This window comes from Notothenia rossii (genome assembly GCF_949606895.1).
Source record: "Notothenia rossii genome assembly, chromosome: 1".
NCBI lineage: Eukaryota > Metazoa > Chordata > Actinopteri > Perciformes > Nototheniidae > Notothenia > Notothenia rossii.
This window is the reverse complement of record NC_136912.1, coordinates 93,390,073-93,406,635: the sequence shown is the minus strand read 5'-3', so window position 1 is coordinate 93,406,635 and position 16,563 is coordinate 93,390,073. Positions and strand designations below refer to the sequence as shown.

Below are 16,563 nucleotides of genomic sequence, written 5' to 3'. Positions count from 1 at the left end.
GAGCGGGGAGGAGCAGATCCCTCCGCTCAGCTAAATTACTGGGTCCAACCTGAGCCAGATAGTGACCCCATAGCCCTTCCTCACACCTGTTCAGCTAAACATAAGCCTGCTTTGTGTGTGTGTGTGTGTGTGTGTGTGTGTGTGTGTGTGTGTGTGTGTGTGTGTGTGTGTGTGTGTGTGTGTGTGTGTGTGTGTGTATGTTTTTATAGGCAATCATTCAAGCTTTGTTAGTTCCAGGTTTAATATGTGCAATAAGTTCATTTCAATAAGTTCTGCAATAAACATTGAACCAGTCCGGCCCTCGACTAGTACCCATTTTTAAATGTTGGCCCACTGTGTATTTGAGTTTGACCCCCCTGATCTAAATAGTCTAAATGAAGTCACATTCACAGATGTGGAGGGCACTCTGCATCTTGAAGCTAATATTAATTCAAACAAAACCCCAAATGATGTCTCAAATGTCTTGTCTTTAATTGCAATGACATTATCGCACTGTGTGGACTTATTTAGTTTAAATTGGAAGCCTCTTTGTGGGAATTTAAAGGGGAACGCTAAGGCTCGGATGTTAGCTTCTCCCCGACAGACGGCTAATGGTTTGATAAACATCTCGTTTCCTGCGGCTGGTGTTTGTATCACATCAAGACGAGGCTTTTAATCACAGGTGTGATATGTTTAACAGTGAGAGAGGAAGCAGGGAGTCCAGATAGTGAATGTTCTACACATGGCAGGCTCAGTCTGGAAAAGCAAACACTTTGAAATGAAGAGCTCAAATGACTGATCTAATGACCTTGGACACACGGCGGGGAAAACACATTCAGATCGATGACCAGCCACACAGGAGGCTCTGTACGCGGCTGAGAACACGGGACAGAAACTCTATCCAAAGTGCGGTTTAACTGACTAAACTAATCACATGCTAAAGCTAACTGGCTATCTTTTAGCTATAACAACTTCTGATTAACTACTTATTTCACTTCTTTTAAATCCAGGCTTTTCTGGTCGCTGCCTTTCATTAAAACAAATAACTCTTTATTACACCGCAATGTTTTTCTAGTATTTCATCTTATTTTTAGTGAACTCTTTTGGCTGTTATCCTAATGCTTTTAAGGTTTTCATTGCCTTGCCTTACTAATGGTTAGGGTAATAAAATGTATCTTAAATATATTCACATGAAGGAAATATATTTATATATTCTAACCATCACTTCTACTGATTTACTCCGTCTGCATGAAAGGAATTATTTCAGACGCCTTCGATAAATCACGAGTGTATTTAACCCCCTATATTTGTAACGCCTCCCAAAATATTATAGCTCTTAGTGCAGCTTACTTAAGTAACGCCACAAGTGTAAGATGAAGAATTACATCAAATAATCGTATACTTTTTTAATAATAATAATAATAACCATCATTACATTTTTGGCATTATTGAAACTAGTTACCCTTGAATGAAAATCGCTAAATTAACGGATAAAGCGTGCACAATAATTCTTACATACGTTTTAAATAAATAAAATGTCCAAGCAGTACACAAAGGCTATTACTTCCTGTCTTTTCAACTCTACTGTTCAGACACAATTAAAGGGTGTTGATTGTGATTTCCAGCCCGAGATCTGACAGATAAATGAACATCCTTCCCCGCTCTGCTCTTGACTCGGCGAGGCTACTGCAGGTTTTTTTTTAAAGCGGATACTTGGCGCTGATAAATCCCCTGAACTCCCCTCTCCAGCAAGGCTATGAATTTTGATGTGTCTTTGTGTGTGGCAGACAGGAGAGGGAAGCAGAGTGGGGTTAGAGTGATTAACAAGCGCGTCGATGGGGACTTAGAGCGGATCGTGGTTAGTGATGGGTGGCCTATCTCCCCGACTAACCGCTGATCCCCGAGAGGCTTCAGCTCAGCTCAGCTCAGCTCAGCAGCCCAAAGCATTTTCATTAAGGATGGATTGAGTCTATCTCAACAGTCCCCCAACACACACCTTCAGAAACACTTCATCAAATGTAGTGTTTTGCTTAGTGATTAGCCTCTCCCAGGCTTTGAGAGAGTGAGACTGATTCCTCTGTTTAGAAACCCACAGTCAAATCTGCCCTTTTTCCAATATCCCCTTAATGAAGTAGGCCTTTCTCTGCGAGGGGAACACAGAAACCACCTTTTCAAATGGAGCCAAAGAGCAGAAGAAGGGGTGGACGGCGGAGAAGGGAGTGCGTAGTCGCGCACATATAGCTACTGTGTAATGAAACCGTCAGAAAGCAGCATGTTTTGTCCTGTCGTCTAGGACGCTTGTGACAAAACAGGACAAACACAGAGCAGATCAAATAGCTTCTGTTTTCGAGCGGAGTTCTTTCTCCGGCTTCCCTAAAGCCATTCTAACCACGGCACAGTTGGCAGACTAAGTCAAGCTCACCCAGAATACAACGAAATACAGTGAAAATGAATACTTTTCTCTGCCCTCGCGCCGTGTAGAGCACAGTGGTACGGTACAGAGTGTGCGAACACCAGGGAGACGTCGGCCATATTGTGCTGGCTTAGGAGAGGAGATCAGCCGAAAGCAGGCGACACGCCAAGCTCCTCTTCACGTTGTTTCCCTCTTTGTTTATCCCACACTTTTTACATCACTTCAACCTCTCATGTTTTCATTCCTCTCCTTCTCACTCACTTCCCTCCTCTGACTTCTTCCCCCCTTCCTCTCCTCTCAGACCCCATTTTATTCTGTTCTGTGCCCTGGTGTCATCCCTTCCTCCCTCTCTGGTGGTCTGAACCCCCCTCACATCTTGCTGTGTCCTCACAGTCTAATAAGGCTGTAATCCACACAAGCTGTCAGTTGATACAAGCATCCCTTAAAAGGACAAAAGCCAAAAAACAAGGCGGGAAAAGTGGACAGCTAAAAATAAAGCCTCAGCTGTCGGGGTGAAAATGTGATGAGGGTTTTGAGGGAATGATATCAATGTGGCTATAAAGCCTTCTCCACACAGCGTTACACAGAGGGGGGGGGGGACGTAACAGTAAACACAGTGAGGACGGACCCCCATTATTGCCAACACTCTGCAAATAAAGGTCATTAACGGTTTGTCAGAAGTAGAGGATTTTAATGTCAATCTTGTTTACATTTATTTTGTTCCTCCTTATTAATTAAATTCAGCGTAATTCAGTGATAGGCATATGTGATTTGTTTTAGAGCTCTTAGATGATTTGGTCTCCTTTGGTTTTGTATGTTATAATGCAGCATCATTAAGTCAAAGTCATATCACATTCATAAATACATCTGAATAGAATTAAGGCTAAAAAGTCATGCATTTTAAGATAAGATAAGATAAGGGAATGTTTGTAATCATTATTAAATGACCCTCAGGTTTAAGTGTGTTTGTTTCTCTTGGTGTTAACACTAATTGTATACTAAGGCTGCGTTCAGAAAAACAAAAGCTCTGTGTCGAACAAATAAATAAAACCACTCATAAGACAGCAGGGAGGCCAATGTAGCATTCCAGTAAGCAAAGGGAGACCTGACTTTGGTGAATATACTTTACCAAGGACACCAACTGCTTCTTATGAAACACATTGCAGTCCACCTCTAATGAGATCTCAGAAGGAATTCTTCATGGCTGTCTATATTACGAGAGGATTGTGTAACCACCAGATCAAGTCGGCAAAATAGACCAACTAGTGAATAGGCTTGGGCTGCATGAAGGTATCATAGCATGAACGGGTTATTTAAGAAATCCCATATGTATGATTTTTTTATTCTGTGAAAAACACAGACGCTCCTTTTACGGTTAAACTGATACAGAGACTCTCTATCAGGGTTTCAGTTGGTTTGTCAATAACCCTAAAATATAAGCCTATATTCCTGCTACTAGAGTATTTTTTTAAAAGAACATTTTAATTATCGAGAATTTTTGATATTGTTTACTATTTTATTTTTAATTGTGAACTCTGTTCCACTTTTTAAATATATGTATTTTGATCTCTCTCTCTCTCTCTATTCAAAGGGGCTTTATTGGCATGAAAGTCAAATTAAAGAATGTTGCCAAAGCATCACAATACAAAATAACTAACAACATTAACATACATTTCAAATGTTTACATATTATTGATGATATATATATACAGTGATAAAATTACATTTCAACGCGTGTGCGTGCGTGTGTGTGTGTGTGTGTGTGTGTGTGTGTGTGTGTGTGTGTGTGTGTGTGTGTGTGTGTGTGTGTGTGTGTGTGTGTGTGTGTGTGAGTCTCATTCACTGTCCCTCAGGTTGTGGCATGTGTATACATATCGGGCAGCAAGGTGTGCCTTGTCTCCTTCTCCTAGGAGTACTCTCAGTCTTGAGAGGTCATCAACCTCCTTGAAACCTGGGATCTCTCTCTCTCTCTCTCTCTTTCAGCATCTGGGATATTTTAAATGTAGTTTTGAATTGTTTTTTAAACCATAATATGTCACAAAAGAAACAGTTAGTTTGCGTTATGGCTGTTAACAAAGCACAGTTTAGTATATTCTTAAGTGAATAAATGCTTAAAGGCCATGTTCTGCTTGCCATCTAATGATTAAAGTGAAGGGGGTTAGCCTTAGCGATAGCATCAGGATCCTTTAATGTGGGCTTTGTTTTTTAAAGAAGGACATGGTTTTCTCATTTGAGTGACAAGCAGCTCCGCTTTAACACAAATACTTCATATACCCAGGTGACACGTCGGGAATGTATGAAGTTATAAATAGATCCGCCCGAGCCTACTGGAGAGTACTGATAAGAAGCAAAATCCCTGACAAGGTACCTCTACTCTCTTTTATATTCCATCTTTTTATTGTGTTGGTGTGTTGACATAGAGATTTAGCTAAACTAATAAAATAAAATGCATTTCTTCGGACAGGAAGATCCGTTCACACACAATACACTGCAGACATACGGCGTATACTATAAATTGATTATAATACTAACCACTGTATCTTAACTTCCCACTACCTCAGTAAGATGTGAGGGAAGCAGCATCTCCCTCGACAGATGAATAAGAGTGCTCTCAGTTTGTGTTTCTCCTATGTGATGAGTTATGTAAGGAAAACTGATAACAAAATACAATTTCAAAAGCAGCGGCTGGTCTACACAAAGAAGGGATGACATTGGGAACATATTCGGCTCATTTTCAGGTCCATATTTTGTGCTTTTTTTGACATGTCTCCATGCTTTAATGTTCAAAAGCTCTTTATTGTTCTCATACTGCCTGTGCTGCAGCCTCTCTTTTCACCCTCTGTCTGAAACCAGAGCCCAGTCTGCTCTGATTGGTCTGCTGGCCGGCTCTGATGTGATTATCAGGGTATATGCAGGAGTCCTGAAGTCAAATGTAAAACCTTTTTTAAGACCCTTTCCAAACATTTTAAGACCTCATCTCCACTTGGAGTTTTAACCGGTTACCTTGGCGACACACTTCACCTCACATTGACTATATTCAGTATTGATTGTCCTTCCTCCTTATCTTCCAACCATTTGGCCGCTAACTTGCATTTCCCCATAACGATGTTGCTTAGCAACCGGCGTAAACGGACCTCCGCGCGCTATCAAGCAGTGAGCGTGCGATGTCCTGTTCAGATGACGTCAAATCCAACGGGATGCCATAAATAAACTACACAGAATCACACTACACACCTACGCCATGATTACATTCAGGCAGACTGTAGAACACAACCTCTTTGGACCATTTAGATACTTATTGAAAACAAGCTACAAAATGTAACACCTTAGAAAATGCCGTTTAATACTTTTTAATAGCCTTCATTTTCGCTAAATTGATTTATCATCTTTTAATACTTTTTAAGACACCCTGGATTGGTCAACCAGCGACGAGATGTCCCGCCCCTTAGCCTATCCAAAACAAAGTGTGAGTGCTACTTAGTGATGTCCCTTTGTAACAGTAAACAAAGGAGTCTAATTCACCATTCACATGCACTAAAACCTATAACACACTACAGGAAAGGAAAAACTGAAAAAACCTAATAGGGCCTCAAACCAACACTAGAAAAATCTTACACTTCAATCGTTTGACTTTTAAGTGACAAAGATATGTAAGATTGTGCACAGTATCTTAATACATTAAAACATTTCAGCTCACTTACATCTCTGGCTTTGCCGTAGAAGGCCTCTTGAGACGCAGCTTCCAAAGTCCCGATGAAGAACATTGGGTGGGTCTCTCCATACCTTAGGGACACAAAGATCAGTTCATAAAGACATTGTTACATGCCGGCTTTCTTTTGTCTTCAAAGTCTTTCAAATGAGAACCTGACGTTTAGCTCCTACCTTGAAGAAAATTCGGCAGTAAAGTGCAGTAAGGCATCAGCTTCGTTCTCACTATTTTCTGGCACTGTAAAAAAAAAAAAAAGGTTTTATTGTCAAACTCTGAGATGCATGGCCCTGGAGTTCAATACAAAACCTGGAGCGGAAATTAACAACTCAAATAATGCTCCACTTGACTTACTCATAGGTGCTTTCCGACAGGTAGAGGATCCCAATCCAAACATCTCCGAATCGTCCACCCCGAACTCTGACGCGTCTTCAAAATCATCCGCGTCACTGTCGCTGACCATATGGACATCTGCACACTGTGGACATGAAGCAGCATCAGGTTTATTAGAGGTTTACACGTACAAGCAAGTTATATTGGTGGGTAATGGTGCGTACACAAACACATTGAGAGAAATCAAGTTGTAAAAATAAGCAAATATAGAACCTTTGAAAAAATACGTACACCTTACTCAAAGTAATCGTTGACTACCGTAATTTCCGGACTATAAGGCGCACCTGAATATAAGCCGCAGCAGTTAAATTGAATGATGTGTACATATATAAGCCGCACTGGACTATAAGCCGCAGGTGTTTGAATGTTTCATTACCATATGTAAGGGTTCGTGCACAGAGGGGATTGTCGAGAAAGAGATGGCTGTTTGAGGAAGCTCCCATTTATTAACATTTCAACAAACAAGTTGCATATTTGCATAACGTATTCAAGTGTTAGCATTTAGTGCAATAGTAGCTCCAGAACATGTGCTGTGTAAACTGTACTGTATCACATAGCGTTTCAGACACACACACTTTTCAACTTTCAAACTTAAACGGTGCGCTCCCAGCGCACGTACCGGCAGTGATCTACAGCAGTGGTTTTCAACCAGTGGTACGGGGACAAACTGTCTCGCTCTCGTAATGTCTGTCTGTCTTGCTCTCGTTCTGTCTCTCGTACCACTCTCGGTTCCACTTTTACTTTTGCGCGCTACCTGTCTCACTCTTTTCCGGCCTCCAGCTTTTCCTGCTGGAGCCCGCCGCTTAAAGGTGGGGGGCGCGGACCGGCCATAGAGCCCATAGAGTTAAAGGTGGTGGACTGTAACCTGTAAAATCCATAGATTTAGGAGGTCCCCTAGTGGCCGTTAGCTGTAAAAATCCATAGATTAGCCGCACCGTTATATAAGCCGCAGCGTCGAAAAATGGGGAAAAAGGCGCGGCTTATAGTCCGAGAATTACGGTAAATATAGATTCTTTTGTATGTCTGAGGTCTTTCTTGCAAGTAAACACCTCAAATCATGAGCTGTGCCATGTACAAACAGAACAGGACAAATACTATGAAAAATTAAATATCTGAGCTCTGCAGTTTAAACAGATGGCTGCATTAAACAAATGATTTAACGATATTGAGAATTAAACAGACAGAAGTTGTTAATACAATTATTTTTGTTCCCCTGTTATATAAGTAAGTATGGTGTACTTAGTGCCAAGGTGTGTGTCTGTGTGTGTGTGTGTGTGTGTGTGTGTGTGTGTGTGTGTGTGTGTGTGTGTGTGTGTGTGTGTGTGTGTGTGTGTGTGTGTGTGTGTGTGTGTGTGTGTGTGTGTGTGTGTGTGTGTGTGTGTGTGTACCTCTTCTGTGGGTTCCTGGGAATTGGCTGCTGAGGACCTTCGACAAACACTGAGGTGATGGCAGGGAAAGGTGATCCCAGAGACAGCTAGCGTCATCTAAAAACACAAAGGGAGAGTCATTAGCCTAACAACGAAGGACAACTGGTGGTGTGACATCTTAAACCATATTCGATTACTTGCCCCAATATACGTCAACTCAAAGTTACTATTGAGTTATTATTTCTTCTTTCCAAAGAAATGATACGGACACTTTATGGCAGAGTCCAGTTTTGTCGAAACAACAACTGGGAATCTTAGTTTCTCAAACAAACCACTTTATACCTCAGTATCAAGACCAGTTAAAGTAAGTCTCCTTAAACACTCGGACCACACAGTTACAGACTTCTTTCTTTTATTTATTAAAACCCTGGTTTAAGCTGGGTTCTCCGTAAATAAAAATCATGATTCTGGTCGTGCTCAATTGAAAACAATCACAGACAAGCTTTCAGATTTTAAAAGAAAAACCTGGTAGGAGATGACTTTGATAATATTATCAGTTTAAGATGTTAAAAATACTGCACAGTCATTTCATTTCTTATATCTCTCGCTGCCGGCCAACATTTCGTTAATGTTTACCCATGTACAACTGAGGATATGTTTTTAATGTATTTCTTTTTTGCCGTTACAGGACTTTTTTGAGAGTACCTGACCGTGCAGGATTGATTAATGACTTCCAAACACAGCCTTCTCACTTCTCTAATAAGAGGGAAAGCATGATGAGGTTCATGAACACCTGCAGTGGCTGTGATGGTGGTTTTGTAGTAAGAGAACACCTGACTAATGAGCTCCCAAATCCAAAGGCAGGACTGTAAATGTCAGCGTTCAGCGGGGACTCATTACAGCTGCTGTCTCCTGGCTGAGACCCGAGGGATGGCAATAATACAGGCGAGGCAGTTTGCAGTAAAACTGAAGAGACCCGCCTTTAAAAGAGCAGGATTTAAGGTCGATGCCCCCCCATCATCTAACTACCAACATGCAACTTATATATTCAACATGAAGACACCTTCTTGTCACAGTGACCACAAGGGCTGCACATGTAATGCAAGTATTATCAAAATCGTTAATATGCAAATCACATTAAGTGAAATATTTATTTATTTATTTATTTTTTTTGATTTTGATATACTTTATTAATCCCTGTGGGGAAATTGTTTCTCTGCATTTGACCCATCCTAGCGTTAGGAGCAGTGTGCTGCCATTATGTACGGCGCCCGGGGAGCAGTGTAGGGAACGGTGCCTTGCTCAGGGACACCTCGGTAGCACTTGGTAGCACTTGGTCTTGCCGGGACTTGAACTGGTGACCTTCCAGTTGCCAAGCCAAGTCCCTATCGACTTCGCCACCACCGCACAATCAATATGTGAAAATATCATTCTACAGAACATCTTACTTGGTACACATCCTCCTAACTACAGACTACAAGATCATTTGAATAACTTTTTTAATAATCATGTGAAGAATGTTTCAAAGACAATCATTCCCTTTTGGACTATCAGTCAAAAATAATCACACTTAAGGTTTCTTTCCCTCAAATTGTGACCACCAAACGCAGGACTGGTAACAATCCAGCCGTGACTTCTAGCCTGAACATACTGGTACTTGTCACAATAACGCAACAATACATCCACTGAGGCACTAATTGTTGAGAGCAGAGCGTAACAGAAGCCCAGATGCAAATAGTTTTCTGGGAGAGTGAACTTCTAAACAGCAGGGCAGCGGCAGAGAAGCTGTGTCTCCCTGCAGAGGTCTCGTGATCTGCTCCATTGTCGCCCGCTAAGACACACAAAGAGCAGCTGGACGCGGTTGAATCGGGAGACGATTACACGCAACGCCAATTGAGTCTGAAAAGAGCTACACGGACCTCACGGAGTTTCTCTCTCTGAAGGAAGAGTGGCTCCTCACGCTGGCCCCCGCTTCTATAGCAGCTCACAACAGTGTAACCACTAGAGCCTGTCAGCAACATGGACTTACTTGTGAGCACTGCTGTTTACCTGGACCCTGATGAAGACCATGTTTCTTTTAAAAAGGGGCATTCACAGTCGGCTATCCATCTTTCCACACTTCCTTATCTTTTCAATGTTTAGAAAAGTAAGTTTGCTGCAGCGAACAAAAAACATTTGGACAGTAGTGGTGGTTGAGCGACACGCGTGACTGAAGGCAACTGGTGTTGGGAATAGGGCTGCAACAAACGACTCCTTTGATAATCGATTAATGAAACGATTAATCGATTATTCGGATCGTTAAGGTTTTTAACTGTACTACTACTTATATCAATACTGCTTATCGATCCGGTCCTTTTAACGATAGTATTAACGGTTCTTTTGACAAGAAATAAGGTAAAATAACTAAACAAATTGTGAACAAAACTAACATTGCTTTTTATTTTAATTAAATGCATAATATTTCACATCAAAAGAAACAACAATGTTTTAACAAATCATATTAAATAATGTGATGACAGAACTGTAAACAGAATAGCTGAAACTTTAACCAAATAAATAACTCAGTTACCTCTAATCATTAACCCATGTTTGTATCATTGAGTTAACTCTGTGTGTTGCTGCTAGCATACATAACACCTGGCGTGGAAACGTTACTCGTGGACGGGGCTACAGAGCTGCTAGAAAGACAGTGGAACCATACTTGCCAACCTTGAGACCTGAGAGAAAATGCAAAATGGGGGGGGGGGGGGGTGCTAGTGGATCGCCGGAGCAGTTAGATTAACATTAACATGCTTATATTGTAGTTCTAAGTGCACTGCCTTGCGGCCTGTAGCACCGTCCTTGATGGAGCATATGTGTGGGCAGGAAAGGAGTGAGCAGAGAGTAGAGTAGTTGTCGATTTTTGTTTTGTTTTCTGTGACTATCTGCCTCACCCTCTCAGACTTTGAGTTGCGCCGCGCTACCAAAGAGACTTGTTACCATGGAAACCAAACAATGGTGTAGCTGTATTAAAGTCCGAGTGGAAACAGTCCTGAGTAAGTCTGACTTTGTCAGAAATCGGGAGAAATTTGACCCCGGGAGGAAACCGGGAGAGGGCAATGAAATCGGCAGTCTCCCGCGAAAATCGGGAGGGTTGACAAGTATGAGTGGAACCCGGTGCATTCCTCCGTCTGGATGTGGAGCACTTTTGCTAAATGTTTAGACAAATTGCTCGTGTTACCGCCCTTACATGCTAAACTCTTATTGCACTTTTGGTAACGAGCATTGTCCACATCGAGACGGGTAAAGTTTAACCACACCTCGGAGCGCGTTCTCTCCGCCATCTCCTCCATGTGTGTGTGTTGCTTCATGTAGCAGCTGCGTGTGTGTGTGTAAACTGCCCCGCCCCCTCGCAAGCAGGCGGGGGAGAGATCTCTCGTCTGAATTGGGAAGATCGAAAATAATTTATAGACGCATTTTGTAGTCATATTGCATATTAGAAACGGAGTTGGCGACACTAAGACTGCGATATAATGTTTATGTAGCAATAATACATATGACATGTTTTAAATGTCTCCTGTACCGATAAAAAAAAGAGCGATAACGTTGGAGCTTAACGGGGTGTAGAACACATGTGATGACGTCACCAACGAATCGACGACTGAAATAGTTGCCAACTAATTTGTTAATCGATTAAGTCGATTAGTTGTTGCACCCCTAGTTGGGAAATAAGACGAAAATGTGTCTAGAGTTGGAGATTTTAACCCTAATGTTTTTATTAGAAGTGTCTATCCCATTAATAACTTCGATTGAGGATGACTGCTTCATGGTAATTGAAATATGATATTTGGTACTTCATGTTGTTGTTTTTCACTAGGGTAACTTAAACAGACATTCAAGCATGCTTTTGCATCAATAGGTAATTGGATTTAGCAGGAAACATACTGTATAATTAGATAGACTATTAATTATAATAATATTGTGAAGAAGACAAACTAGAAGTAGAAGAAGAAAACGTAGTAGAAGAAGAAGAATAGCTATTGTCATTGTTGTTAAATGTATATTATATACTGTAAAAATATTACTTATTTTAAAAGAATGTTTAATTAACTGAGATAATGAACTCTTCTGATCCCCAGGACAAAAACAACCATTTTACAAATCACTGCACCCTGAGAAAAACACTGTTGACTATATTGATTACGATTTGAACCACTGCGTCTTAAATTCCCAGCAGCTCAGTAACCAAGGAGAAGATATGAGAAACGCAGCATCTCCCTTGACAGTTAGAGAATGAATAATATCCTGATGAGTGTTCCCTCTCGGTGTTGTCTCAAGCCCAGAAAACCGCTCAAAAAAAGCAGAGGCTAGACTGCCATGCAACGATGAAACTACACAAACAAAGAGTGACATCACAGCTAAAGGGTAAAGCTAACACTAAACACATGTATATACGAAAATATGACGTTTCTTTCTCACCAGATTCACATCTTTTCTAAGAGGCCTAAAACAGTCAATCAACCCTGAGACAGTGACACAGGTGTACGCAGAGATAACAGAAGAAACAGATTGTATTTCCTGTGTTCAACCGATTAGTAGCGAGTGTACTCCTGACAAGTGTGTAAGCGTCACAGCGAGGACAACTGAGGAACACCTACGAAGAACACTCATCTGAATTGCCTCGTGTAACTTAACTCTAACTCAGTTAGACCAATGGTCTTGGTCATTAGATTATGGGTTATTCATATTTTTCTACAGAACTTTACAAGGTAATGGAACAAAAACATTATTCTCCCAACAATAGAAGTAAAGTGAGTTAGGAACAGTTTGTGTTGAACGAAAGAAAAAGACAACTGTGACTTAAAGAGAGGCCATTTAAGAGGATGGGTCTCGGACCTATGGGTTGAATTGGCAAAGAGAGACTAACTAATTCAGTAGTTTGGTTATTCATATTTCGCCAAAGAACTTTATAAAGTAACGGGAAAAAGCAAGTTAAACTAATGTTAGTTAGTCATATCTTTGGTTTTACGAAAGAAAAAGAAAATTATGACTTAAGGAGGTGCCATCTGAGTCGTGAGGGTTAAATATGCACTGAGAGACTAGCTAGTAAACAACAGAGAAGTTAGTAAGCGATACTTTTTGTTCAACAAAATAAACAAAAACAATGGCTCAACACATAGATGCCATTAAACACATGGCCGGTCTCAAGCATGAGATTGTATTAGCACTGACACACTAACTAAAGTGGACCTATCATGCTATACTTGAATAATATAGTGTAGGACCATACCTATATAAGGCATATTTATACTTTTTATTTTTCAAAATACCAAACAGATCATGCATTTTAGCCATTCCTCATTTCACTCAATGTAACACTGTCTTTGCATCATGGGCTGATTCTGTGAGAACAGCACCATCTACAGGCCTGGCATATGTACTACAGCGTCTCCAGCGCTCCAGGAGCTCCAACAAGCCGTTTAGGACAGAGGGTGAACACACAAACTATACAGAGATGCTGTCTGAGAAACCAATGTGAGTTTGGAACATTGAACAATATAAATCTATTTTAGTAGACCTTTAAGAGACGCCATTTGAGACATGATGGGTCTCAGGCCTGAGGGATGAATTAGAGACTATCTAATTTAGTAAAGTGATCCAGAGAACTTTGCAAAGTGATGGAAGACAAACATTACTTTCCCCAAAAGTAAAGTTAGAAAACCCTTTTGGTTTAACGAAAGGAAAAGACAACTGTGGCTCAGGAGACGTTATTTAGGAAATGGTGGGTCTCAGGTCTGTTTAATTAGAAATAACTGTAATTAAGTTAGTCTGGTCCTGTTAATAAACCATGTGTTGTTCATATTTTGCCAGAGAACTTAACAATTCGATGAAACATAAACATCATCCCAACAACAGCTAGCGATACTTTTTTGTTCAATGGAAGAATAAACGTTATTTAAGACATGATGGCTCTCAGGCCTGAGGGTTTAATTAACTCTGACTCTAATTAATGTAAAGTCTGATCCTATTAATTAGACTATGTGTTATTCATATACTTTCTAGATTTCTTTACAAAATATTGGATATTAGCATCATTCCCAAAACAGTAAAGTTAGGTACGACTACTTTTTTGCTGAACAAAGGAGAACTTTGACTGTGACTAAAATAGTTTGAGACATGGTGGGTCTGAGTTGAATAAGCACTAAGAGACTAACTAAAAAAGTAGTCCGTTGCTGTTAGTCAGATTATTTGAGAACTTTACAAAGTGATGGAAGAAAAACCCGATTCCTCCAAGTTAGAAAAACTCTTTTGTTTAAGGAAAGAAAAAGACAACTGTGACTTAGGAGACGTTACTGAGGACACGATGGCTCTCAGGCCTGAGGGTGGAATTATCTCTGAGAGAGCGTTGTAGGTATTGAGCGGGACAAAGACATACAGGGTCTGATCCTGAAGGATGTGAAGGCACGGCCCCAAGTCTATTCTGCCCATTCCTCAATCCAGTGGCAATCAAACGTGAGAATCTTAACAGCGTCTGCCGAGAGCATCCCCGTAAACCCTTTCCCCCCCCAACTCCTCACAATGAGAGGCTTTCGTCTGAGGGCCTAATAAGTGTATAAATAAAGTTGATCACTTCCCCCGTCAAAGGCAGCCTGGAGGGGTTTGAGCTGACATGGATGCAAGGAGGGGAGGTGAAGGAGAGAAATGAGTCGAGTGCCTCTCAATCCTCTCCTTCGCTCTGACCCCGTGGCTTCACCTGATGTTGAGGGACACAAGTGCAGCTCGGCGGCTCAGCGGTAAAACGTGGAAACAAGGCTGAAGCGCCGCAGGGCACGGGGGTGGGGGGGGGGGGGACGAGGTTAACCCCCCCAAATGACCCTCTCCCACATCTCCACACAAAAGAAACGGGCTTCTCTTTTTTGGATTCTTTTAATTAACACTTGCATTGAGGCTCTAAGCATTCAGGGGCCGATACAGGGGAATAATTTTCTCCCCCTCCCTTCCTCTCCCTCTTCCCTTCCAACCCTTTCTTCTCCTTCTTTCTCTCCCTTCATTCTTTCTGTGTTTCATTTTTTTCCCTTTCTAGTGTAGGCAGTGTTTGGATTAGGTGTCTGGCTGTGAGTGTGAGATAATTACTACTGACAGCTGCACTGAAGGCAACCACAACCACAGTACCACCTTACACCGCTCTGCCTTTGATGCAGCGAGGGGAGGACGGAGAGCAAACGTGGGGAAGAGAAGACAGGGAAGGGGAAGGAGATGGGTGGAGGAAGGAAGTACGGAGAACATGGGTAAGAAATAGGGAGTCGAAGGCCCAAAAAAGAAGCAGGTGTGTCCCACCCTTACCACCTGTTGGTTTCCGTGTTTCAGGCTGGCTGCAGATCAGTATCAGTGCTTGTTATATATGTACGCACACAAACAAATGCAAATACAGCAAGAGGCTACGGTAGGCATACATAAAGGACTGTTGGATCAGTTATGAGACATGGCAAGAAATGGCAAATGGATTTGGGAGTGGCAGTAGCTCATTCTTTGGGGACTTGTCTTGGGAGCTGAAGGGTCGCCGGTTCAAGACCCAATCAGACCTTTACGTCTATAAAAATGCATGTGATTGTGTATCTGTATTCATACCATATCCGTATATTTCTAATGTGTGTGCATACAATACAGAGTGGCGTTTCCGCTTGGGTTTTAATAAAGGGTCTTCTTATCTTATTTAGTCTGCATTTACCCACATCCGTACAGAGGCACAGGCTGCAGGATGTCGCCCCAAAGACACATCAACATGTTGTCTGCATGTGTTGGCGATCGAACCAACGACCTTCCAATTGGGGGAGAAGACTATCTACCTCCAACCACGTTAATGTTTGCTGCTTTAAAAAAACAACCATGTCAGTGAGATGTGAGCTTTACAGAACGCATCCCAACAGTTAGAGGAGATGAAAACATGAGACTGACAGACTAACTTGGTGCTGAATGTCACCTGAAGGCAGCATATCGCACAAGGGGACAGAGCTTATCGCTGAGCCCTGTTGCTACGAAACCGTCAGCCCCCCCCCCTCCCCCCTTCAATAAATCCAGGGTTTAATAGGACCCCTATCAGGTAGAAGAAGGATTCCATTAATGCCAGCTGGGAACTGGAGGAAGGTGCTGGCCTACAAGGCGAGGCTCTGCAGCATTAATACATTAGCAAACACCATGAAACACTGCATAAATGTCAGCAATTACTGCCCAGAATGAAGGATGATGGGGGGGGGGGGGGGTTTGAGGCGATGTGGGGGTGTAATAAGGATGTCCCACTGGCTGTCAATCACTCCCAACAGGTGTGGAGGACAGACTGTAAATCAAAAAGGCTCCAATGAGATGACGTTGTTTGGTTTAGGACGAAGGAATAGAAGGGGCGGGTCTTACATTTGAATATTTCCAACAGGAAGTGAATGTCCTGTCGGCTTCTTATATCAACTGTTGCTAAAACATTATCTTCAACACTGGATCAGGAGATATTGGAAGACACAGCTAGATGATTGTAATTACTATTTTTTTTAGTAATTGTACAAATCCACCTGGAGTACAATTAACTCAAACAAGTTTTAACTAGTACTGTCAACATTGCGGTGATGAAGTAAACCATGGGACAATAACAAATAAATGCAAAAACAAAAAAAAGACAGTGTGCTTCTTCATATGTCAAATGCAAACTGTTCCTATAAACAAAAAGGCAACAATGG

The 16,563-nt window shown here is 41.6% G+C and overlaps 1 protein-coding gene across 1 annotated transcript in view; it reads right to left on the bottom strand.

The window, feature by feature from the left end:
• The window catches only part of faf1 (Fas (TNFRSF6) associated factor 1), a 111,635-nt gene that overhangs the window by 51,077 nt on the left and 43,995 nt on the right, over window positions 1-16,563 (bottom strand). The window contains exons 9-12 of the mRNA XM_079641107.1: window positions 7,880-7,975; window positions 6,453-6,576; window positions 6,275-6,338; window positions 6,094-6,175 (exon numbers count right to left, since the gene is read on the bottom strand). Coding sequence (XP_079497233.1) covers window positions 6,094-6,175; window positions 6,275-6,338; window positions 6,453-6,576; window positions 7,880-7,975 — 366 coding nt within the window. The remainder of the gene's footprint in view (window positions 1-6,093; window positions 6,176-6,274; window positions 6,339-6,452; window positions 6,577-7,879; window positions 7,976-16,563) is intronic.